The sequence below is a fragment of the Falco biarmicus genome, chromosome 7 (genome assembly GCF_023638135.1).
Source record: "Falco biarmicus isolate bFalBia1 chromosome 7, bFalBia1.pri, whole genome shotgun sequence".
NCBI lineage: Eukaryota > Metazoa > Chordata > Aves > Falconiformes > Falconidae > Falco > Falco biarmicus.
Genome location: NC_079294.1, coordinates 12913133 through 12939404, shown reverse-complemented (window position 1 = coordinate 12939404; position 26272 = coordinate 12913133). Strand labels below are relative to the sequence as shown.

General features: G+C 42.4%; 2 protein-coding genes across 2 annotated transcripts in view; both read left to right on the top strand.

The window, feature by feature from the left end:
• The first annotated feature begins 4628 nt into the window (after positions 1–4628).
• Positions 4629–7342, top strand: LOC130152391 (transcription initiation factor TFIID subunit 4-like). The gene is made up of 2 exons (XM_056345897.1): positions 4629–4922; positions 6982–7342. The coding sequence occupies exons 1-2, from the start codon at positions 4765–4767 to the stop codon at positions 7340–7342; spliced, it is 519 nt and encodes a 172-aa protein (XP_056201872.1). The 5' UTR covers positions 4629–4764.
• A 1008-nt stretch (positions 7343–8350) lies between these two features.
• Positions 8351–26272, top strand: part of NPAS3 (neuronal PAS domain protein 3) — a 613103-nt gene continuing 595181 nt past the window's right edge. The window contains exon 1 of the mRNA XM_056347593.1: positions 8351–8883. Coding sequence (XP_056203568.1) covers positions 8834–8883 — 50 coding nt within the window. The 5' untranslated portion in view covers positions 8351–8833. The remainder of the gene's footprint in view (positions 8884–26272) is intronic.

The window sequence follows — 26272 nt, the reverse complement described above, 5'->3', positions numbered from 1 at the left end:
GCAACAGAAGCAACAGTCAGTGGACACTTGTAGAGATGGCAAGTTGTAAAATAATAAATTGAATATTTAATACTTAGACAGAAGATGTGGGCTTTATCTACACTTAATGGGTGGGGAGGCTGATTACTCATTCATAGCTACGCCACTTGTGAATGATGAGGTCACCCCTATCTCAGGAAGATAAATGCCATATCCTGTTATGACATATTCCTTTTATATAAAATTAGTTCAATTTTCTCACTGGTGAGGAATCAGTATAACTTTAAAAAAAAATAACTTCAAGATAAAGGCATTTTTCTACTGTAATTCATTATATATCCTATTTTCATTTTATTTTATTTCTGTTCTGTTTTGTTCTATCTGATCCTGTTCTACATATAGTATTTTACTCTCTACCTAAATGATATCTGACTAAAGTGAAGCAAAAATTAGATGATACAATGAAGCTTTGTAGCATTCTCTCTCATACCTGTCACAAGCTCCTTCCAACAGCAGATAATGAAAATTCAAAGTCAAACCATTTAACTTTAAGTAAATGGAAATGAATTTCCCGAGAAGAGATATTTTTTCACCTGTGAAAGAAAGGAACAGTAGTACACTGACAATGCAAATAAAGATATAATATATAATTGTGATAGAGAGGTATATGTAAAGCATAAATATTAAATGTTATTATATTACACAGTCATGTGTTTTTAATTTTTATCTTTACTATGTTTTTACCTAAGAGAGGAAGTTCTACAGTACATTGTTAGAAACAACTGTACTCTATTTGAGTATTTCTTGGCTTAATACTAAAGCAACTTGCAGAATATCTTACAATAGTATATGGTACTGAGACAAAAACTATGTCACTTAGACACCAAAACCTGTCAATAATTTGAGCAAAATGAGAAATAAACCATTAAAAATACTGGGCTTCGCTCTCATTTACACTAGCATATTGCTCCAAATTTATTTATATCCACCATGGTATGTTGCAACACTGGTGAATTATGCGGCGAATGGGTCCACGCTATTTAATATAGCACAGAGTATAAGCTTAATTATTGATATTTTCATTGGTCTAGAGAATAAGTTTCAGAAATTCTAACTGGATTCCACCATCGTGATTAATTTGGGAAAAAAAGATTCAAACAATCAAACAGGCTTTTCTTCAGAGATAATGTGTTGGGTTTTTTTTATTTATTTGACACCTTTTAAGGGCTATGAGAAAGAAAATGGTTCTGTTTTCTGTAGACATTCACAAACGTACCTCTGAATCCTGCTTGTCTTATTCATAACTACTTGTCAGTAGTTCCAGTGACTCTGTGGGACTACTTGTGGAAGCAAAGGTATCAAGACTGACTTTTCAGTTACATTCACACTTAAATTAAGATATTAATCAATAGTCATAAAAGATCTTATTAAGTATCAACAGAACCTGGTTCTGCCTATGCGGGTGAAAAGCGGTGACTTTCAGGACTATGCTGAAGCAAACTTGGCAAAAGACAGGCTCTCTGTCCTGGCTGTCCGTTTGAAACATGGAAATCTGCTTAGAGTTGCCACTGTAGAGCAAAGAGTGACAATCAATGGATGGGGACTTCGACATGATTACATCCACTCTACTGCCTGGCCATACATTGACAGACAAAACTACTGTAATGGAGTGATCATTTGGAAAATGGCTACTACCCACATTTAAATTCCTTTCAGTGTTATTCCATAGCCAATTAGAGTGGTAGCCCAGCCTATATTCATGCCAGTCTTGTACTATATTGTAAGAAAAAGGAAAGGAGCAGCTCAGAAGTCTTTAATTATTCCTCCAGCCATTTATTGACCTGCTCTCTAAAGGCCGTATACGGGCCTACATCTGCATGCAAAATTCCTATTGACACCACTGAGAGGGCCACAGGCAGATGGAGGGTACTTTGTAAACCTTACATTTTAAATATGTTGTAAGAGAAAGGCACAGAATTTGCAGTCCCTTAAAAAAGTGAGCAGCTTCATCTAATACTGCTCTTTAAACATGTAGATTGAATAACATTTTTCCTAGCAATAACATCCCCCCTCTTCACCGCAAGCTATCTAACCTACACGTTTCTGTAAAGCCTTCATATTTAACACTCAAACAATTGATGTCCCTATAGTATAAACAGGATAGATAATGAATATAAGTGGGATAGAAAATTAATCCTACTTGCGAGGAAGGAGAGTCATAATTCACTTAGGCTTCTCAGCTCTTACGTTATGAGGTCTTCAGCTAACTCATGGGATCCATTCCACATCCCACAGATGCTCATTATGAATTCTTTTTATGTGCAACATGTGGGGACTAACCAGTTTCATATCTCCTGGTATTAGCTGCAATCCAAAGCATTTTGTATTAAAACAGAATGCAAACACAGATGCTTTTTAATACAAAGGATTTGAACGCAGATTCTGTTTTAACATAAAGTTGGTGTGTCTTAATTTGGTTTGGAACAGCAGTGGAAAGTCAGGATAGGAGGATATTGTTAGATTAGGAACCAAGCTATGATTCCAAGAGGCACACAGTTGCCTGGGAAAAGGGGAGAGTGGCCCAGGTGACAGCTCTGATTTACGGAAGCAAAGGTTACAATGTCTTTGGAGTGACGGGGCAGCCTGGGACGTCTGCCCCTGCCAGAGATGCTGCCATAGCCTTCCCAACACCACGGGTATTCTGGAGTGCAACCTGCCTTCCGTCCCACGCAGCTCCCCTTGCTGCGAGCCGCGCTTGCCGCAGAAGCGGGTCAGCTGCGCAGCTAACGCGCATGCAAGGTGCGCTCCCTCGGCGCGTCGCTGTCTGCTGCGGGGCCCCTCCGCGGGGCGCGCACAGCCCCTCCGCGGGGCGCGCACAGCCCCTCCGCCGGGCGGGCACAGCCCCTCCGCCGGGCGCGCACAGCCCCTCCGCGGGGCGCGCACAGCCCCTCCGCCGGGCGCGCACAGCCCCTCCGCGGGGCGCGCACAGCCCCTCCGCCGGGCGCGCACAGCCCCTCCGCCGGGCGGACACAGCCCCTCCGCCGGGCGGACACAGCCCGCGGTCCCCGGCAGACGCCGCGCTCAGCTCCAGGACCCGCAGCTTGGAGCTACAGGTCCGCGGTGTCAGAGTCACACCGCGGCAGCGGGGAGGTGTGGTGGGACCCGACGACGGGACGGGACGGGACGGGACGTGTGTGGGTGTGTGTGTCCCTTTTGCCCCCCGTTCCCTGCTGCCCCTGACTCGCCGGGCGGCTCGGCTCCCCCCTGCCCTGCGGGACAGCCTCCTCACCCCTGGCCTCCCGCTGCAGCTGCAGGGCGGAGGGGACGCGGAGCGCAGCCCAGGCAGCACCCGCCGAGCACCGCAGAGCGGAGAGGGGGCTCCCGTGGCCGCGCTGCCGCCCGCACCAGGCGGGGGAGCCGCCAGGGTGGGGTGGGGGTGGGGGGGCGTCCCGCCGCCGACCCGCGCTCCCGCCCAACTTTCCGCGCTCCCCTGCCGGCGGCCGCCCCGCGTAGCGCAGCGCAGCGCCGCGGCCGGGCGGGCTCGGCGGGCGGCAGGGGCAGCGGCGCGGCCCCGGTGGGCTGGCGGAGCCCCGCAGCGCCGCGGCCAGGGATAAGGACTTGGCGGCGGCGTGAGCGGCGGGCGGGCAGGGCTGCGCAGCCCGGGGCGGCACAAAGGAGCCGCGGCCGCGCGTCCCGCGGGGACGGCGGGGCCAAGCCGCCCTCCTGGCCGCTGCTGGTGCGGTGCCTGCCGCACCCGGGGGGGGAGCTTTGCGAGGTTTGCTTGGGTTTTGTTATGGGGTTTTTTTTTTGTGGGGGTTGGGTTTTTTTGGTTTGGTTTGTTTTTGGGGTTTTTTTTTTCGCAGCTCTGGGCGGTATAATTGATATGTTGAAGCAGCGGTAGGGATCAGTGCGTGCACACACACCGCACACCTTACAAGTTTGACTAGCAGTAACATTGCTGCACACTAGGAGGGGAGGAGAGTCAGCTCCCTATAATAGGGAACAAACTCTGCCATTGCACAAAAGCGGCGCATTTCCTCGCTTGTGAAAACCGTCCCTTCACAGAGAGAAAGAAGGGGGGGGGGGGGGGGGGGGGGGAGCAAAAGCAAGTTACCAAGAGCAAGAACTTGCGCTGCAACAATCCTCCACTCTTCCTCTTCTCCTCAGGACTCTGGGAGCAGGGATATTCCTCCCCCTCCCCCCCGCACAGTTGGCGCTAGCCCAGACTGTGGTCAGCCGCCTTTATTATTACTTCATTGAGACAGAGAAATCCTCTAAGACTTGCATTTTGGGTGGAGGGTGAGGGGTGGAGGGACGAGAAGGAGGAGGGAAAAAAGGCAACATTTGCTGCTCATCATTTTCACTGCACCGCTAAAGTAATTGCGCCCCCCTCTCTCCTCCCTGTCCCTCCTCAGCCTGGATTTTTCTCTTATATCTACAGCTCCAGTGGTATTAGACATACCTTTTTTTTTTTTTTTTTTTTTTTTTTGTAGCTCTGATATTCCACCCTCCAACCCCCCAACCCCCACCCCCACCCCCTCAAATCTTCACGCGTTGCATGTTTGCAATTCGGTAAAAATCCCCCCCTCCCTTTACCCCCAGCCCCCCCAAACTCCTCTCAATCTCAGCCCAGCAGCTCACATCAAAGCGCCCTTCCTCACTCACAGTGGCCGCCACTCACTAATGGGATTGCAGTGTGCCTGGCTCTGCTGCTGCAGCCGCCGGAGGGAGAGTCGCTGCTGCTGCACCTCTTCGCCGAGACTCGCCGGGTGCTGAGCCGCGGGGATGATCAGGATCTTCCCGGATTTCAGCGTGCAGGTGACGGCGGCGGCGGCCGGCGGGGCGGCCGGGGGGGTGCCGGCGGCGCCGGGCATGGGGCGAGCCGGCGCCGCGGCCAACGGCAACCCGCAAAACGTCCAGGGCATCACCTCCTACCAACAACGGTGAGAACCGAGTGGGAGAGGGGTGTGCGGCTCTTCCCGAGGCTCCCTCACTTGCTTTTTCTTTGTGCTTTTGTGTTTCTTTGTTTTCCTTTTTTTTTTTTTTTTTTTTTTTTTTTAATCTCTCCTTGCTGTTTGTTGGGAGGGCGCTTGGTTGGAGGGGAGGGTTTTTACCTTTTTTTTTCAATACAGCATCTTTTAAAATGCACTGAGAAGTAAACACAATCTCCTAGTTTTGTCTTGGATGAGCTGGGAAGCAACAATAGAGAAAAAAAAAAAAAGTGAGACCCCGGCAGCTTAGCTTGGCTACTGCAAAGTTTGGGATCCCGTCCGCTCATCCTTTTTAAAGAGGAATTTCTCAATGTCAATGCCTTGTGCAAATCCCAGTGTGTGGCAGCCAGGGGGATAATTGATCATGGTATGCTGATTGATAATTTGCTTTCAACCAAGAAAGAGAACAATTTTCACTTGGGGTTGCACACTTGCAATTCCACATTGTAGTTTAACAGTATTATCATGTCACCTGTTACTACAGGGAAATATAGCACGAAACCCTAAGTATACTCAGCACTGTTATTTTTTCATTTTAAATGCATTCTAATGCAAATGCAGGAAATTCACAGAGAGCGCCTTTAGGAAGTAAAGCTTAGAAAGTTGGCAGTAAGTCATAATGAAGTTTAAAGACCTACCCCATTCCCCCTAACAATTCATCGATATGTGCTGATACTAACATGAAGCTTAATTAATTACCTGACATTTCTTCGTGTTTCTACAAGGCAAAACTTGAAGTTTGAATCTGTTAGTTTTCTCTATCATAAACTTGTAACCGAAGCTGAACCCTCGAAAAAACAACAACAAAAAAAAAAAAAGAAAAAAAGATTACAACAGATAAATGTAGGCTGAAATCAGAACAGAACCTTTACACTTCTCTAAATGCAAGAAAAATGGCACTGTCCCAAGTATCTTTCTTTCCACTATTGCATTAAATTAAATACCGAGAAAAATGCGGTGTAATCTCAATATCCGAACTAAATATCTCTATGAGGTAAAAGAAAAAAAAAATATCATAGGAAGTTTCAGCATAATATTTCAAACTTAATTGGTTTAGGAGCCAGATATAGGTAATCGACCATTGCCTGTTTTGCTGTTAAGCAACTTTGAGTTGCTTCCTATAGGTTTGGAAAACACATGATGTATTTTCCATTTGGTGCCCATGATAGAAAGCGTTTGGTGGTAACTTTTGTAGGTTTTATTAAATGAGAAATTAGTAGGAAGCTGATACTCCTACAATAACCCCTGATGATGCCTAAACACTTTCTTAGCTGAGAAACATTTGAAACTAAGTATGAGTCTTGTTTTGCTCAAGCAAACACACCGACCTTTCATATATATATATATATGTGTGTGTATATATATATATATATAAAACTTGAATGTGAGAGATATAAAGAATGGATTAAAGTTTATTTCTTTTCATGGTTTCTGTATGATTTTTGTCACTTATAAAATATTTAAATTACAATGGAAACTGACGGACACTTTAACGAGGAAGTACAGGCAGCAATCACAATAGTTTAGTCTGTGAAGTGGGGAAGTCAAGGGTCAGAAATGTCAGATTGGCTTTTAGACAAATGAAAGGGACCTCTGGAGACTTTAAGTTAAACAGAAATATATAGACAAGGCAGCATGCAATTTTTTAGTACCTCGCGTTTAATAGTTTGATTATGTCAGTCTGTAATCAGAAAGAAGTTACAAAAGCAATACTTCTCTGACAAACTACTAACACCTCTAATTCAAATAGTGTTTAGGAGGCATCCAAGTACTTTGACTAACAGGGATCCAGACCAGCCTGGATGTCTCGCACACTAGCCTAACAGGGGGAACCATTTTTGCACTTCTTCCAAATTTTGACTATGTATTATCGACAAAACAGCGTGCTTTATGTCGAAAGATTTTTCTTCGTGCTTTCCGTAAACGCTTAAATTATAGCAGACACCGACACCTTCCTATGCTGTTGCAAAAGCCGAGGTGACACCTGTTAACTTTTTTTTTTTTTTTGGAGGCGAGGAGACAGATTTGCCGGCAGGGAACGGCATGTGGTACTTTCTAGACACCCCCCTCCCCCGTCCAGTTCTTCAACTCCACCTGCACCCCCGGCCGCGCTGCCAGCCCCGTGGTACCGCCGCCGTGGGACCCGAGGCCGGGCGGCCGCCATCCCACCGGCGGCTGCGCACGTGCACAACGGCCGCACGTGCGCAGCGCGGGGCGGGCGGCAGCTGCCCCCCGCCAACCGGGGCTGCGCGGGTGGCCCGGGCCGCTCCGCGCAAAGTTACGCCGGCCCGCGTGCCTCCTGCGGTCAGAAACCCTCCGGGCCCTGGTGCGCGGACGGCGCCCCGCAGCCAAACTTCCAGGTGCTTCGCTAACTTCTTCCCCACCGGCTCTCCCCTGCGGCTCCCACGCGCGCTCACCCCCCCACCCCCGGAAAAAAAAAACCCACCCCAAACTTTTGGAGAGGCTGCCGAAACGTTTCTTGTGAATAAACCCCCTCGACCTGTGGGGTTTGCTCCTTTCCCCAAGAAAGCCGGGTGGTTTTTCTCGGGGAGCAGGATCAGGCCCAGGACGCTGTACTTCCCAGGCGGCAGCAGCAGCAGCAGCAGCAGAGCAGCCGCAAAGTTCCCTTGGAGGTGGAAGGCTTTTAGCTTTTAGCGAAGGAGGGATTCCTCCTTTAAAAGCTCTCAGCGCTCGGGTTTTCCCGATGTCCTGGAAGGAACAATTAAGGTAGCGGTTTCTTTCCCCCGCTCCTTTCTTTCGTGATTAGTTTCATAATCTCCAATAAAACAGCGTGAAGTGCTATACCCTCTCCCAACAAAGCGGGTCATCACTCTCAGTTAGCGTCCCCAGCACTGCGCCCCTGATGCCGCTAGCACCCAGCGCGTACTCTCAGGACGTGCGCGCACGTTCCCGGAGGGGGCCGGGGGGTGCGGGGGTCGCCGCCGTCCCCGCGGGGCGGCCGTCGGGTACCTCCGCGTCCGGCCCCGTTGGGCCGCAGGGCGCTCGCACCCCCCGGCCGGTCGCCCCCCGCCCTGGCCCGGCCTCGGCCGTGGGAGCCCACGGGGGACACGCCGCCTGCGCCCGCCGAGTTGCGGAGAGTCCCTGCCTCCCTCAGCCCCTTCCCGCTGGAGCCCAGACTCCAGAGGAGGAAAGTGTGCGAAACTGCAACTGAGTGGCGTTGTTGCGCCGGCAGCGGAGGCTGCGTCCCCTGCACGCAGAGTGGGAGCGGAGCTGGGGAAGCAGCTGGAAAATGCCCAGAAATACTTTCACAGCGGTCAAGCCCGGAGATCCCTGACTCCCCTCCTTCCCTCCCCCGCCCCCGCCCCCGCCTCGCTGGCCCCATGGCCTGGCACCCCGCGTAGTCTGGCCCGCGGGCGCGGCGGTGTGAGTGTGTGCGAGTGTGCGAGAGAGAGCGTGTGTGTGTGTGTGCGTGTGTGTGTGTGCGTGTGTGTGTGTGCGTGTGTGTGCCGCACCTGCCGGGCGATGCCAGCGGCCGGGCTGCCCGCCGGGGCTGCGCCGCGGCTCGCTCTCCCCGCCGCCGCCGCCGGCCGCCGCCGCTGCTTGCGCTGGGCATGTCTCTGGGGCCGGCGGGGCCCCGGCTCCCTCCGCTCCTCGGCTTATGGACGGCGGCAGCGGCAGCAGCAGCGCTAGCAAGCAAGCGAGCGAGCAACCTGCACCAGGACTGCGCGGAGGAGTGGGAGCCCGCGATGCTTTGGCCTCAGTACTTTTCCTTAGCCTGTCTGGCTAACCAGGGCCATTGCTGCTGCCGCCGCTGCTGCTGCTAGACACACAACACACACCAACATCAGGAGGGGGAAAAGTAAGGGAGAGAGGAGGAAAAAAAAAAAAAAAATCCCAGGAAGATGGCGCCCACCAAGCCAAGCTTTCAGCAGGATCCTTCCAGGCGAGAACGGTAACACTTTCTCTTTATTGAACCTGCAGCAGCAGCAGCAGCCGCAGCAGCGCCGGGCCGTGCCGTGCCGCCGCCGCCGGGGGCCGGGGCTGGCTGCCATGCCGGGGTGGGGGGACCTGCCGCCGGCACCCGCTGCTCGCACAGCCGGGCACCGGGAGTTCCTCCTAGTGCGTACCGCCAGCCGCACACACACACACGCACACACACACACACGCACACACACAGGGCGAGCCGCGCAGCAGCAGCAGCCCCGCTCCGGCAGCCGCACCGCCGCGGCTCGGCGGAGCCGGTGCTCGGCGGGGCGCGTTGGCGAGCGGGCGTGTGTGTGTGTGTGTGAGAGAGAGCGAGCGCGCGTGTGTGTGTGTGTGCGGGGGCGGGAGGCCCCCCCAGGCGGTCCCCGCCGTTCGGCGGCCCCGGGGGCGGCGGGGCGCCGCGCCAGGCCCGACTTGGCGGGCGGAGGGGCCGGCTCCGCCGGTGCGGTTCAAGTGCCGCTAGGCCGGAGAGGGGGGGGGCCGCGCCGCCGGCCGCGCCTGCGGGTCTGCCCGGCCCGGCCCGGCCCGGCCCTTCCGCCCCGCCGCCGCCGGGCGGGCCGCGGGTGCCGGCGCCCCTCGGGGTGGGCAGAGCGGAGCCGGTGCACGGGCGGGCGGGGAGGCGGTGCGCGGGGCCCGGGGAGGGAGGCGGGGGCCGGGGGGGGGGGGGGTGGTCGCGCTACCCCCCGTTTGCTTCCCGGCCCGCCGCCTGCCCCACGCACTTTTGTTGGGGGAGAGTGCTGGCTATTAATCTGCTCTGCTGGTGACACGAATTGCCCGTAGCGGATTTGTTCTAGTAAAGTGAATCTTTCTAGAAGTGACTGGTAGGAAACAAGAGTACAAGTTCATGTGATGTTACTTTGTGATTCTTACAAAAGTATTCAAAGCCCCATCGCTACCCTGCGATGTGTATGCCCAGAAGGAGAGCAGCCAGAGGGTTTGGGGTGGGCTCCCCTCCTTTCCCCTCCCCCCCCCCCCCCCCCCCCCCCCGCCTGCACCGTTAGAAGTGAACTTGTGGGTGGGGGGTGAGGAAGGTGCCTGGTTAGCTGTGGAAATGGAAGTTAACATTTGGACAGCTTTTAAAAGTAGCTGGAGTGTGTGTTACTCGGTTTATATTCCACAGCAGAAGTCTGAAAAATATTTAAACAAAAATAAAGTCCAGGGAATCGGGCTTATTTTAATCTTAACTTCAAACTTATATTTTTTTGTGTGATCAGCACTTCTGGTACAACTTCCAAAAGCTTCAGATCTTATCTAAATAGCTATGCCATTTTTCCTAAGGAAGCAGACTTCCCGGTATCAGAAAACCATACATTTCATATTCGCCACTGATGTGTCAGCGTGGCTGTGTTAGATGCATTAGTATTAACTGTTGCACTTTGACAAGGCTATATTGATATGTAGCACAATTTGGAGATACATGTAATGGGAAAACAGTGCATCCTCAGAAGTCAATGACTAAACTTGGAGATTTTCATCTTCAACTATAAATATTTTTTAAAAATCTCCATTTCAGTGGCTGCAAAGGCATTTCTACTGTGTTAATAACACTTACAGCAGCAGGCTTTTCTCCTGCAGAGTTCTTTGTTGAAAAAACAATTTCTATCAATACGTCCTGTCGTCCCCCCCCCCCCGCCCCCAACACACAATTCTCCTGTCTTCTTTCTGAGAATGGTACTATATTAGTGTTAAGTGTATTTGCCAGGATAGCTTCAGTAATCTCTCCAGCAGAAGCATATTTGTGTGCCATTTTGGGAATTTCTCTGAGATAGGAATCTTGAAGATAGAATTAATTTCTAGGGGAAACTTCATAGCCTGTGCATGAGTGCTTTCTTTATCACCTGTCTCCATTTGGCATTCGGAGAAGGTAAATCAAAGTGCGCGATTTGTTATTCTGCTCCACTTGAGAGCTGAACTAAATAACACTTGGTCTGAAATTCTGATTGAAGTTGTAGGAGGATATACTGTATTTAATTTAATGCCCTTTAATAGCATCTTCTTGTTCAGCTCTGATGCTGTCATTTTAAAGGTTGGATCGGAGTAGTTTTTCCCTGTAGGGAGTGGGAGGAGTAATCATTTCAGGGGAAAAAAAAAGTGGTCTAAATTCCTGGAACACTAATAGTCACAAACTTGGCCTAGTGTCCAGGCAGTTGTTTTTTGCCCTTAGGGTTCACTGTGTTATCACTCTTTACAATGCTCTGAACAGTTTAGTTATAAATATTACATGTAGAAGTTGATGATATTTTTTTGTAGCAGATATAATGGCAACCTGTTTGTTCCTTAATAAAAACAACAACAACAAAGTTTTTGGAGAAGGTGGATCAATGCTTCAATAAACCGGCACTCACGTACGTTTTATTAAAAGTTATGCAATGTGCTCCTGAAGTCTTGCATGTGACTGTTTATTTGAGCTGGTTTTGAACACATCCTTTCAGCTGTGTGCGCCAAGCTATTTGAAATATGGGCGCATATGAGTTACTGAAGGGTTTTTGCAGTCTCTTCTTAATTACTACTTCAGCAGACTAGTGCTCAAGATTAAGAATCCTGTAACTGAACTTTGTGTACATTTGTTGTTTAGTCTTTGCTTCCACAACATTTAGGTAGATTGTGTTACATTTTTTCAAGTAAGGGGTCAGTGCTTACAAAACAAATGTAAAAAGTAACAGTCTCTGATGCAACCAAGCACTTGAATTGCCTTGAAACTTTTTTCACCTGTGGAGGTTTTTTAAACAATGTTTGAAAAGTTACTTACATTTGTTTGATTTCCTTTTAAACTACCAGTGTTAGCAAATTTTACAGTTACAGTAGCAGTTTAGAGTTTTTTCAATTGTGTGGCTATATAACCAAGAAAATTAAATAGACAGAAGTGTCATGCATATGATATGCCAACATTGATTTGTAAAGCATATCATAATATCAGAGTGCTATTGGTTTAAAGTGAAAGAGAAAAAAACCCCTTTATTTTGGCATTTCTTTCTAGAGCATGAGCTTAAACATAGCAGTGATAAATGATGATATGCATTGTCTAACACTTGCTTTTATATAAATAGCTTCAGAAGATTGCTTAAATGATAATCGAAAATATGAAATAGGGTGGCCTTCATATCACAAGGCCAAGGGTCTACAAATGGAAAAACTGAAATAATGAAATATTTCCAAGGCAACAGACTGTCAACAAGAACAGTAATGCATGGGCATATCATAGAGCTACCAGAGAGGATATTAGATCTTATAGCTCTAGAGCCAGGAGTTATAATGACCTTTATTAAATAGAGCCCTCCCACATTACAACAATCTTTCCGATTTCTGATTTATGGATTAGCAGTCATACTACTCTTCATAATTTGAAACATTCTCCCACCATATTTGATTTGCTGCATTTTTCTCCGCTAGATTCATACATTATTTAGAGCTTACATGAGAGTATTGATCAACAAAAGTTATATTACATATTTTCAGTAACTAACGGGATTCTGAATAACAAGATTTTGTCTGCAGCACTGTTTCTACATTCTTTAGAGCACAGCTGTTTTTTTCTTACAAGTTATATCCAGTTAGCTTGTTTTCTACCAAGTTAGTGGCATGATATTCTAATGCCATATAAATGAGTTATAAATAATTAGAGAGTTTTGTTAACAGATTAATACAGCACCCAGAACCATAGGTATTTTTAAGGGAATGTCAGGATATATTGTCAACATCCGTCTCCTTTTATTAGTGTCTCACTTGAATTTTTGAGTGTAATATACTGGCAGTTTCAAATCACATTTGTCTGAAACTTGGCACACAAGTTGCCAGCCCAGATGGGAATTTTACTGCGAGTGTGATGTAAAACAGTTGTTGAAAATTGACGTTCTAGGCATTAGTTTCATCAGCGTGCTTCCTAAAAGGTACAATGTTTAAATAAATGTTTGTTTCATAAAACGATCTTTACAATAATGCCCCCTTTATTGGAAAATGTATTCTAAAATAAGAATTTTCAGTAACTGATACTGACCATGAAAAGTAACTGTTACCATTTTATTAACATTTTGGGATTGATTCTGCTCCCATTGATGTCAGTAAGATGAAGCTGTTTCACAAACATGGCAGAATTTCATTTGCTATCAGTTAAGTAATTGTTTTTTTAGAATTTAATGTTATGAGACCATTTCCTGAAATCTCATCTCACGTGAATAAACCTTACATTCAGTCAGCCCATCAGAGTCATTTTATGTTATTGTCACTAGTAGCTCTTGCAGGTATAAGAGCACCTCCTGAGATGAGCCATCAGCATTAGTTACATTGTTTCAAAATGAATCAAACAAAGTTGTTCTACAGCAATTCAGCCCGGAAATTTGTCTTTGTTTTCAAAACATAAGATGTTTTAAAGTCAAATAGGCAAGACTTGCCATTTTCACCCCAGTTGTTTATTTCTTTGGTTGGTTAGTTTGTTTGTTTATGCTTAATGTTTGGCTTGTTTTTTAGTTTTTTTTTTTTTTTTTAAGAAGCTGCCAAAGATTCATGGCCATGAGAGGGAATGTTTTGAAAATTCATTTTGTAATAATTGCATTTTTTTCAGAAGAGGCAATTTCTTGCTATGTAATATTTATAAAGCTACTGCATGTTATCTTTAACATACAAAGTCCCATTAGTGTGAATGAGGTTGCGTGACTTTTTGTTTAATAGGACTTTGCATAATAAGGATAATTTGTAATAATACTGCATTTTGCTGCATAAGATGTGCCACAGTAAGAGCATAATGGTTGCTGCCATGTCTTATATGACTAGAGCATTGTTCTGTGACTAGCTCGAGCAGTAGTTTTGCAATACACAAAGTCCTAGTCAAATGAATAGGACCGTTGTGCCATCGATCTGAACAGGACTTCCAGTAGTAAAAATATTTGCTAATTTTGTATGCTACACTGGTATATTACACAGGGCAAAGAAGGTATGGTAAGGGTACGATACTGTTTGTGTTTGTAGCTTGGCTGAACTGGACCCTGTCTTTGGGAGAATATTGAGTTCAAGTTGCAGTTTAATCTTTAAAAAAGTCCCAAATGAAATTATGCATATAATTAAAGTATACTACAGAGAATCACAAGCAAGGATAAAAGTATTTTTACCATATAATTCAATAGATATGAATTTGTTCTCAGTATTGCAATGACAAGCTTGAACCTACTTAGTGGGAGGAGGAATGAACTTTGCATCTGTATGTTATTATAAAATGGGAAAGTCTTGAGATTCTCGAGTAAAAATGGAGCAGTTCTCAAGGAGATTCTGATCTCAGCCTGCTGCAGCCAGATACTGAGCCCTTACCTGGCACTCTGATTGTGGGTGAGAGTCAGGCACATTAAAGAACAAGTGATATGTAAGCAAGAATTTGAAATGATTACCAGAAGCAGAGTTTTGAAGATTTGTTACAGGCTGTTTTCCCAGCCTTTCCTATATGTTACATTTTGGACTTTCACTCTTCTGTCGTATCTTGTCATTTGTTCTAGGGAACTTCTCACTGATGTCATACAACGTCTGCAGAAGACTTTAATATTAATACTGGGTATTTCTGTAGATATGTTTCTTTATATAGCCTGGTGTGCTTTGAAAGGTCTGTAAACACCATTCTACATGTTTTACTGATGAGATAGTTACGCACAAAAGATTTTTGAGAGCTAGCAGAAGTGGCAGAAGGTGTCAATGTTAGCACTAGGAATGAAATTCCAGGCCCCATTTTGACTGTGTATTCAAAGATTACACTGCCTTCGTTAGAGGGATTTACATTTCTTTTACAGGCAAAACCTCCACTGAAATAAAGTGCTTTCAGAGAATGGCTTGATTGCGATTTAAAATTAGCTGTTAGCTTGATATATAATAGAAGTTCAACACTTACGTTAAATAATTTAAGTGGAAAAGTACTGTTCCATTACCTGCAGGCATGTTAGGTTTACATATGTACATAGTGAATTTATGGGATATGTTCTGAATAATATGTATGTATGTAATCTACAATAATGTCCCTGGGGCTCGGATTTTCTTAAGAGCCTATTGGATTTAGGCATCCAAAATGTACTGCATTTCAGTGAAATATAGGCACCTAAATCCTATAAGCCCCTTTTAAAATACTTGCCTGGGAATTTTGTCTCTAACAGGAATTTAGAACAGGCTTCATTACACATTACTTGTTTAAACTGAATTTTATTGGGTAATGAATAGTCTTTGAACAGTCATTTTGGATTAAATCCTAAAGGGTTATAGTTTTGCTCAAATTTAGGCACAGAACCGATACATTTATATTTTGACAGCGTGTGTGTGTGCGTGTGTGTGCTTTTTTTTTCCTCTTGCTTGTGCATGGTGTTTGAAAGTCATGTGCAAATTTACATTTATGATCAGTTTATGCACAGCCTGGGCTTATATGGTGGCTCAGAATTATCCTGCCAAAACTGTAGTTCATTTAGCAAAAGTATAACATACCAAATTTTAGAAGAATACTTGTTAGAAAGCTGTTTTTTCTTAGAGATGATGGGAGGCAGAATATGTTACTTTGTGGGGAAAAAAACATAGGTGGGCAGTCTTCACAGGTCAAGGTTGAGGTCAATAGAAAGAACTGAGTGACTGAGTCTGTACAGTGCTTGCTGGCAGTGGGATTAAAAAAGGAAAAAAGTCTTAAAAAAGAAAATAGCTGCCAGTGGTACTTATCCTTCAACCTTCACAGCTGCAAAAAAAGTAGCTGATGTTATTTGTCTGACTATAGTTAGATGTAGGATTGGCATGTTTGCTTCACCTTTGCATAAATTACTAACAGTATGGACAGGAGGTTCTTAAAAAACCCCCGCATTATAAAAAGACAAACCTGTTTTCTCTTGGTAAGCAACAAATAGAAGATGAACATAAACACAGAAACAAATGCTTTGGGTGAATTTATTTATTCATTCTTCCTGAGTTGCTGTTCATTTTTACAATAAATCTTGTATTTCTTGTGGAAAATCAAAAGTACAGTAATTTTTTTCAACAGCTGAATGAGCTAGATAAATGGTACTCAAGTAGCAGTGTTTGAAGGATCCAAGTAGTTTACTAAAGTATCTTAATTAATTGGATGTTCACTTTAATAGTGAGGTTTCCTGTTTGTAGGCAGTGCTCTGTAACAAGAACGTATATTTGATACATAAATGATATATATTATTTCACAAGGCCCATTTTTATTCAAGATGTGTTTTTACTAAACTGCTGTTTTGGATTAACAAAAAAGAAGAAATAAATGGAGATGACAGAAAATACAGACTTCAGATGAGAAGTGTGATAGAAAAGATACAGCAGATTCCAGATCTTTCAAACATATATGATGTTTCTTTTATCAGGCACTCTACTTACAGTTAAATTTTGAAACTAAGAGGCGCTGTCTTTCATTTTATTCCTTTGTTAACAAGAAGAAAAATGTTTCTCTACAGAAGTGCAGTTTGGCAACTGTTATTCCGTGCTGTTTGAGGGCAGTTTTAAAAATTTTGTGTTTGTATCATTTCTCCAGACCAGAATAGGAGACCACAGGATGCAGCAAACACTGCAAATCCCATCTTCTTCCCCCACAAATTCTCTGACATACTGAATGTACATCTTTAGGAATATCCAGTATTTAGACTGTGGATTTAGGAATCCTTTCAGAGTGCTGATTTTTTTTTTTTTTTTTTCATTTTTATCGTTCTTAATGGTTTTGTGACACTATGGCAAAAAAGTATTTAAGTCCGATTCATGACTGATTTTTTCTTGTGGCAATTATCATATATTCCAATATTTGTTCAGTTCAAATAGGAACAAACCCCAGAATTATTAAGGAAAAAAGTGTGGTTTAACTGACAGAAGGGCAGAATATTCCACCTGAAAAGCAAAATTAGAATTATATATTTATTCTGCTTGTTACTAATTGTGAGGGAAACTTTAAAGATTTTCCACTGACTTGCACACATGTATACTACAAAGTATAGGCATATGTCGTATGTTAGATAGACACAGTATATGTATTTGCTTGAATGGAATAATGCTAGTTGATTGTCTCCCACAAGCTATAAATGTCTTACTTTAGATAAAGTTAAATGTAAATACATGCATTGGAATGGCAATTTTTTTTCCTCTAATGCTGTGAGGGAAAAGTAGGCTCATCCTTTTTTTTTTTTTTTTTTTTTTTTTGCACATTTTTATTGTTCTGTGTAAATGTAATTTGTTAATCCTGTGAAATTTGTCATAGATAAATTTGCTTGGATTATCTTGTCACCACCGTATCTGCATTCTTTTGTTCATTGCTTATTCATAATTTAACAGTCTGGCAGTGAGCCTTTTTGGGATGCTCACAAAAGATATATGACCTCTACCAGCTGCTACTATAACCTGCAGAATGCACAGCAAGACATTAGAAACGTGAGGATTCCTCTACTGATTAAAGTGCTCTTCATTTAAACAGTCTGTTCATAAGAATCTCAGGAATCTTTGTGGGTAGCAGTTTTGATTTTTCTTTTCTCACAAAATTAGTTCTAACATATTTTTTTTTTTTTCCCGAGTGGGAAAACTAACGTTGAATCTTAAGATGGTGGTGCTTTGCTTTCAGATGGACTAATGGAAATTAAATCCCTCATGATATATGCATATGTATATGTAAGTGTGTGTGTGCATGTACACATTTGCATATACCTTTACCTATCTCCACCTATGCACACGTGTGTATAAATATATATATATATATGTATTTCCTGCAATTTTACAGTGGGAAAAATTAGTTCCCATGTGTGTTATTTTAAAACTAACTCTTCTAGTAGTATATTTTTTAGCACATACTGTTATCCCATACTAATTTACAGAAGAGTTTTCTGATTTAACCCTGCTTTAGCCCCAGCATCTTACAGATTGTATTGTGTAAATACTTGATATTATACAGTACACGAAAGACATTAAATAGAATGTTACTTGAAGTGTAACAACATTTTAGATTTTCATTATTTTCCCGACTCAGTTTAGCATATAAATTTTTTCCCATTTTTACTTTTTTTTTCTGCTTCTTATCTGCAGATCAGCTTGTGAGTAATGGCTAGTTTTTACCTTCCCTTTGTGCTGGCACATGATTATAGTTCAAAATAATTCATTGCTAATCCATGCAGTATTGGTTCATCTCCATCACTCTGTTTTGTGATTAGAGCCTCAGGCCTGTAAGAACACCCTTCTGCACAGTTTTCTATCCTGGTTTTCTTTGACTGCAACCCATATTTTAAATAGTTCTGTCATTACTGTTCACCTACCAATCCTTTTGCATTTTTCAAAAATGGATCGATTACAAGAAATTAATATTTTGGTGGGGTTATTCTTCAGTGGTTTATGAAAAATATTTGTTTTTCACTGCAGTAAGTCTCCAGCAGTGGTTTATATAGGTCTTGGTTCATCTCAGCCGATGATGGAAATCTGACTTGAGTTTCTCATTTTTCCTTAGCAGTCTGAATTTCCTGTGTACTTATTTACATTAGGTGCCTCAAGAGGTACAGGATCTTAAAAAGAAACACCGTGTCTTTCTGAGATGGACTATAGTGGAATAGTAATTACAGTCTTGTCATTTTTAACACAACATTTCAAACAGAGCTGGTGTAAAATAAAGCTGATGGAGGAACTTTTAAAATATATAGGGCCTGATCCTACTATGATCACTCTGGTTGAAGTTACTGTTTATTGGGTCAGATACGAACTGATATGATGTTAGAGCTGGATTTATATGATATAATGATACCGTACCTTGATCAGATTTAAATTTAATATTTCCAGATTATGAAGCAAATCCATCATTTTATTTCACATCAAACAATGCTAGTTTTATGAGAAGGTCATCTAAAAGATTTTTCAAGACTTTGTTTCAGCATTGAGTAGTCCTGTGTTCCTTTTAATAATTACTTTCATCTCATTGTAGCTGTGTGTTTGAAAGTGTAGGTCAATAAGGATGATCGCATTCAGAATTTCATGATCTGTGTAGTGGAACAAATTGAAAGCAAAGCCTGTATCAATCACTGTGAAGGGAGGGTTAATTGTTACTGCTTCTCAAGCCTCTGGACAGATAAACCAGTAATGAAATACTTATTGCTCTGATATGTGAATGGTTAAGGATGAAACAATGGAAACAGAAGCAGTCTTCAAAGATAACAAAAAAACCCCACCCAAACCAAACCCAAAAAACAAACCCAAAAAACAAAGAAAAAAGAATAATCTGGACTAAAGTAAAATACTCTATATGCTGCATATTAACATTTCAAAAGTAATTTTTTTCATCTAATGTAGCTTTCTAGTGATGATGTAAGACAGCAGAATGTATTAAGTTTCTAAAGCAAACATAAAATATGAATTTAAAAGCTATTATTATGCAAACAATTTAAAATGGTTTACATGAAGTCTGGACCTTAGGTAAAAGTAACATTTCTAGCATTGTGTTTTCTTTTTGTTTCTTTGTTTCTCTGTGGTACCATTAAGTGGGGTTTTGTTTTTTTTTTTTTTTTTTTTCTTTCTTTAAAAGCACAGCTGTATTTACTAAATCGAGTATGTTTTGTTTTCTCGTGAAGTCATTTTAAAGCGTTTTGTCTACAGCCAACCAGGACTCTAACAGAGTGTTTAAAGATAGAAGCAGGAAAATAAAAATGAGTGCAAAAACAAATTATGATATTACAGTAAACATTTAACCATTTCTAGAATGTGAACTTAACATTTTAAACATCTGTTAGTTACTTATATGTTGAAATATATGCAAAAATATTTAGCCAAATTGAAGTCTTAGGCCCATGACAATCATCTCAACACAGTGGGTAGTTCTGAAAATTAATGAGAATGATAATACTGTAAAGACTGTTCCAGAGTTTGCCCAAATTCATTATCTAAGACTCTTGTTAAGAACATCTCAAAGAATTTTAACCAGGAAAATATATTAATGGTTCAAAAGCATTTTTCAAAATGGTGATTTATAAAAGTATAATGGAATTATATATGCAAGTGCTATAGTTAGAAACACAAAACACAGGAGCAGCACATTATGAAGGAACATTTTCCGATAGCTAGGGTACTTGCTTTTTGATTTTGTCCATAGATGTCAAGGTTTCATTATTGATTTATATTTTGGGATGGAGGAAATGAAAAAGCGAATGCAACTTACAAAAAAAAAATTGACTCCTTGTTAGTTACTTAATGAGGCCTATAGCTGCTTAAAAGCTAAGTAAAGTAATTAATAATTTTAGAACTGGCGTAAAAGTCTTTTAGACAATCGAAAAGCACTTTTAGGAGGAAGGGTGATGAGATACATCTTTAGATTTCTCTTCAGAATGTTAAGAATTTCCTGTTGCCTGTTTCCTGATGGGATTGACGCAGCTGTGTATCATATGGAATGAAAGAGGAACCGAGTGCCTGACTTTGTTTTATGCAAGTCCTTTATTTAAGAAAATGTATGTGTTGATTTTGCCTTTTTTTTTAGCAGATCGCTGATGTGAATGCTATACACAAAATTATCCAAGTGGGAGCTAATTATAATTAATTTATTTTCCAAGGTACAGAAATTTTTAATAACTAAAGTGTATTAGTTAAGAATGCTTCCCTCCCCCCCCCCCCCCCCCTTTTTTTTTTTTTACTGTTTGCAATGAAAAAGAAAGCAAAATGCTTGGAAGATTACTATGTCATTTCCATTTGTACTTTCAGAAGTCATTGATATATGTGTGATACAGTAATTTTGATCTAGACTATCCAACTTCATGGGCAAATTATTTGAAAAGAGTTCAGGGTGGGAAACTGTATTAATTATATTTCCCAGTAATTTCCTTCCATGGTGAGAGAAATCTTAGCTGAACGTAGTTAACCTGGTTAACTGATCTGGGAATGGGTGAGGAAAATGAGGTGCACACCTGTAGCATTGGGGCCACCCTTCCACTTGTAGCTCAGTTGCTGGTAGTCAGGAACTGTATCTCATAGAGTTGTGTAAGACTCCGTTCCAGTCGGAATTCATACTACCTCAATCAGTATTGACTTCTGCTCAGAAGGCTGCATAATGCAAACCCAGTTACTACACAAAAAGCCCTGGGCGTTGCAATCACATAAGTAAACCAACTTCTTAGCATCATACTATAGCCCTGTGCTACTAAAATAGAAGCAAGCACAAATGCAGAGTGCATTGGAGTGATGGGCCGTTGTACTAAGGCCATAGTAGAAGGCAGAGCAGAGGTATATGTGACTAAGTGGGGTGATCCCACTGGGTTGCTTCTGAGACTGTCTCTCCATGCAAGATACAGACTTCTAAATCATTAAGTGAACTGCACTTTAAATCTTAAACTTTGATCCTCTCAACCTGCCAGTCAGCTGTGAAAACAGTTGACCATGTCCTTGTTCTTTTTGCCCTGTGACTTCTTGGCAAGTGCCCTCTTTCTGCTGTCTTTGGATACTTTCATCCCTTTTTCAGTGCATCCTTTGGAGGATCTTTCTCATTCACTATCCAGCTTTGTGTGGGAGTTATGCAACGTGTTGTCTCTCAACCGCCCCCTTTTTTTCACTTATTCTGCTCTTCATCTTTGCATAATCTTATCTGGAAATACAATTTAAGTATCATCTCTTTGCAGATGATTCATAGGTTTATGGTATTTCTACCTCAATGAAAATTTAGTCTTGCTTCTTTGCCATCTCCTCCTTTATTGCCTAGCTTAGAATCCCTTAGTCAAAACAGATCTCCTAGAGTTCTTTCCAAGCCCTCCATCTATTTTTCAGGATAACACTGCCATATTGCGTGTTAGGAAAGGACTGTAATTTGGCAGTCTCACAGATACAGCCCTTCCCTTCATAGTTTAGCAAGTAAAAAGGCAAATAGAGTATTTGGTATTAGTGGTAAAGAAATAAAAAACAAACCGAAAACATGAACGTTGAAAGAATTATGCCGATCTATAAATCCACAGTGTGTGCAGTCTATGTATTGTGTGTACTTTTGTCATAATTTCAAAAAGATACTGTAGTTTGAGATAAGGGCATGAAGGGTGCTGAGATATATAGAAAGAGTTTTGTCAGAGGAAAAGTAAAATACTTCATCTTGGAAAAGAGATGACTGAGGGGAATTGGCTATAACATCATGCAAGGCCTCCAGAAGGCAATCAGGGAACAATTATTCATTAAGTCTAATATTTAAAGAACAAGGAAACATCCTGTGTAATTCTCAGGAAACAGTTTTAAAACATTTAACAGAAGTTGTTTTTTTGGTTTTGTTGTTTTCGGGGTTTTTTGGTGTGCTCCTCCTCCCCCTCCCCCCCCCCCCCCCCCCCCCCCCCCCCAACATACCATGCAATTGAATAGTGGAATTCCTTGCCAAAGGGTGTTTTAGAGATCAAAATATGAACAGGTTAAAAAATGGATCAGGCATTACTCTATTATGTCTCTGGGGAGCTATTAAATGTGACGGTGATGATGCAACTCCAGGAAGTTTTTACACAGCTGACTGCTGGATGCTGACGTGGGATATCATGAAAATGAACACTTTTTCTGTGCTATATGTTTTTTTACTGACCTATTATAACTGTTTTGTTTTGTTCTTAAGTTCTTTGCGTTCAGACTACATCTAAGTCTTGCAGGTTTTTTCTGCCTAACAACCCTGCTCTATGTGTTTTCCTTCCTGCCTACTCCTCAGGCTCATCTTTACTACCATTGAGGATTATTCTTTCTCCAGTCATATCTGTCTGGAATCCTCTTACAGAGATCATTTGCAGAGTGACAGCCTGTCACTCTGACCATGTCTTTTTATATCCCCATTGGCCTCCCTTCTCTGGTGCATGAAATATTAGTAACTTGCCCTAAGTTTCAAGCCCTTCTTCACCCAACTGTATCTTACCATTTCTCTTTGTCAAGGCTTTCCTTCAGGTTGTTAACACGAGCCCTGTTGCCCATGCACTGTATTTGCAAACATACATTTGATACCTAAATGCATGGACTAGTACTCTTTCATAACTTCACCTTTCGAGTTCATCTCTCTGTTCCCCAAGATGTTCCTTACCTGAAATGCCTACAACAGTAAGACACCACCAAGCTACTTCTAACAAGATATCACTTCTTGTGATGCTAGCTGCTTTTGCCTTATTGCTTCTAGTTTCTCTTATCTGATACTTGCACTCTAAGACTTTGGGATAGGATTTTTTTGCCCTTTGTCACTTGGTTAGCTAGTGGATGTGTTAGTACTGTAGTTACTGCTGCTAATTTGAATATTTTTGTCAATGAAATCTTTATTCTTCTGTGTGCTTGTTTGATCTGGGATGCTGAGTGCCTGTAAGAGAAAATTATGTCTTTAGAGTATGTTGGGGTGTGAAAAGCTTTTACAAAATTCAGAGGAGATGGGACAACTTAATGGCTGAGAAATCCACTGAATGTTACTAAATACATATATAACTGAGGAGGTGCCTGCAGTGAAAAAGATTGGAGACTATGGGTACATATCCTGATATGGTGTCATTGTTGTTATATTGTTCCTTGCAATTTTGGGGGTTGTTGGAGATAAGGATACAGGAAACACTGGTCTGACCCAGTACACCTGTGCTCACATTGTTGTGTAGCAATTTTCTTTGGTGGTTCTCTCTCTTAGGAAACTGTTGGAGAAAATGGTTAATTAGTTTTGGGTACTATTATTTTCAGCACTTTTCACGAATGGATATGAGACGTGTCACAGCTTAATTACATTGCTGCATAATGTATTTTTGTCTCACGTTGATATGGCTAAGAAAGACCTTACTGGGACTGTATGGACAAGGTGTCATGCCGTATGAATGCCTTGGAAAAAAGAAAAAAAGAATCCCTGCTTTGAAGAGTTCATAATTTTAATTGCTGTTTATTTTTCATTTGTTGGAAAGGGTTTTCTGTAACATAGCAGTTAATTTTACACTCATATTTGAAGTTTGATTTTTTTACGATCAAGAAAAGTGCATATTAAACAGGATGAATTGAGCAAAATTAAATACTTGGATATTATTTTGCTTGGTGAAACCCCAATGGCATAAAATTAATTGCGGTGATGATTTGAACATTGCAATGAACACGTGTGAACTTCAGTGTGTATTATACTTTTTAACTGGGATATAATCTATTTTATACACGATAACAGTAAACAAAACAAACTAATAGTGACATGGACATGAGTTTAAAGGGCATGTAGTAGAAATATATATTGGTAACTTCTTTCAAAGGTACGTAATACCAGTCCACATATAATTCCTGTCTTTATGCCAGTTTTGGAGAAAGAACTGATTCATAATAACTGTTTTCATAAACATGTAAGTTTGCATACTGGCAGAATGGGTTATCATGTGTGTAAATTTAATTATATATACAATTGTTTGAAGTCACATTTTGCTGTTGTATCAACGTGGACTCCAGCACTGTTAGAACGGCTTCAGATTTATTGTGGTAGCAGCAGGTATACAGTTTGCTCTTCATAAGGAAGAAGCCTAGAGGAGCGCTTTGGAAGGAGAGTGAAAGGAAGCTCGATTTGTTCCACAGTATAATATGAAGAGGAGGAAATAGTCCTATTTATTGTCAGGTTTGAATGTGTATCACAGTCTTGAGCAGGGCCTGGGTTTATGGTACGATGTGAGAGGCTTAGGTTATAACTCCACTGAAATCACACCATAGCTGAGGTTGGCAGGGATAGCTGGAGATCATCTAGTCCAACCCCCCCCTGCTGAAGCAGATCAGCTAGAGCAGGTTGTCCAGGACTGCGTCCAGTTAGATTTTGAGTATCTCCATGGATAGAGATGCCACAATATCCCTGAGTAGCTTGTAGGGTTTGGCAACCTCATGACAGAAAACATTTTCAGGGTCTGACTCAATCTTCCTTCTGGCACTTCACTAGATAGCTGTAGACGGAGATGAGAGCTTGCTTTCACCTGCTGTTCTTATGGCTGAACAAGCCCAGTTCTCGCAGCCTCTCCTGGTGTATTAGCTAGTGCAGTCCTCTGTGTGCCTTGGTGGCTTTCTGCAGTGGCTTACTCCAGTATGTCCCTGTACTTCTTGTACTGGAGAGCCCCAAACTGGACTCAGTACTCCTGATTCAATCTCACAAGTGTTGGAAAGAGAGGGGCACCTACATACGGTCTAGTTACTATAGCTCAGTATGTGGCTGGCTGTTTTTGCTGCAAGGCTGCACGCTGATAAGGTCCACCACAGTCCCGACATCTGAGGTTTCTTGTGGAGTAGACCGACTCTAAAACTGTAGATCCTTCCAAGGGGAAACACAAATTTCATGGATGTTAGTGGAATATGGTCAGTTGTTTGAATGTGAGCTTTGGGACAAAAGTGTTAAGGGTGGGTTGGTAACAGCAGTGATTTGGGGTGGCTGAATAAACCCTGACTGAAGGATACACCACAGCAGATGGTCAATCTTCAGCTGTGATCAAGTTTGTTATATGCGATACTGAATATATTGAGTTTAAGGCACTGAAATTCACCTGCAGTGAAACAGTGGTAGTCATCAGCTAGGACAGAAAGATTGAATCACATTCATTTAAAATTGTGATGATCATAATAGATACTAAAATTATGGCTGTGGCACAGTTCATAAGTAATGAGCATCAGTTATTTTCTAGAGGGAAAAATCCCAGGAAGTTACTAATCAGGAGTCTTGTTTTATATCCAAAATGATGCAAAACTGTTCTGGGAACTGTGGAATTGTGTTTGTTCCTCTTACATTTAACACTGAGGACAGGATTAATCAGAAATGGAGGCATGCTACAGACATTCATTAGCATCAATGGTTCAGGCTGAAAGAAGTGTCATCATATATATATATATATATATATATTTAATTGCTGGTAAGCTGTGCCTTGAGCATCAATAGGTCTGCCACTTGAGATTTTTTTATGGTTACTACATGTGTATCCCTAGGTATTCTGAAAGAAACCAAGGAAGTCTTTTCTATGCTGCGGGCAATAGGTAATTTGATGTAAGTGACAATTTCTCAGAGGTCCACTGATACTGGATCTTGATAAAAGAGGATGCTGGAAATGGACAGTTAACAGCAGGAAAAAAAGTTTTACTTCTGTAAGAAATGGGTACATAAGAAAATTGCAAATAATTCTTAAAAACTCATGAAAGGTGCAGCTAGTGACATTTGGGTTAGCTATGTCTGATGTGTCTCTAAGAGATATGCGATGCTTCAAGAATGGAAAAAAGTAGATTAAATATTAAAATTTCCCTTCATGGTGCAGGAATGTTTTACATCACATTGACAGTATAAAAATGCACAAAATAAAGTGGAGTGGATGAATAATTTTTAACAACTGCTTCCGGACATTAAAAAAGAGCTCCTGTGAACATCCAGAACTTCAAAGCCTGATTTTTCAACTAGTGTTGCAGCTCATGTTGAT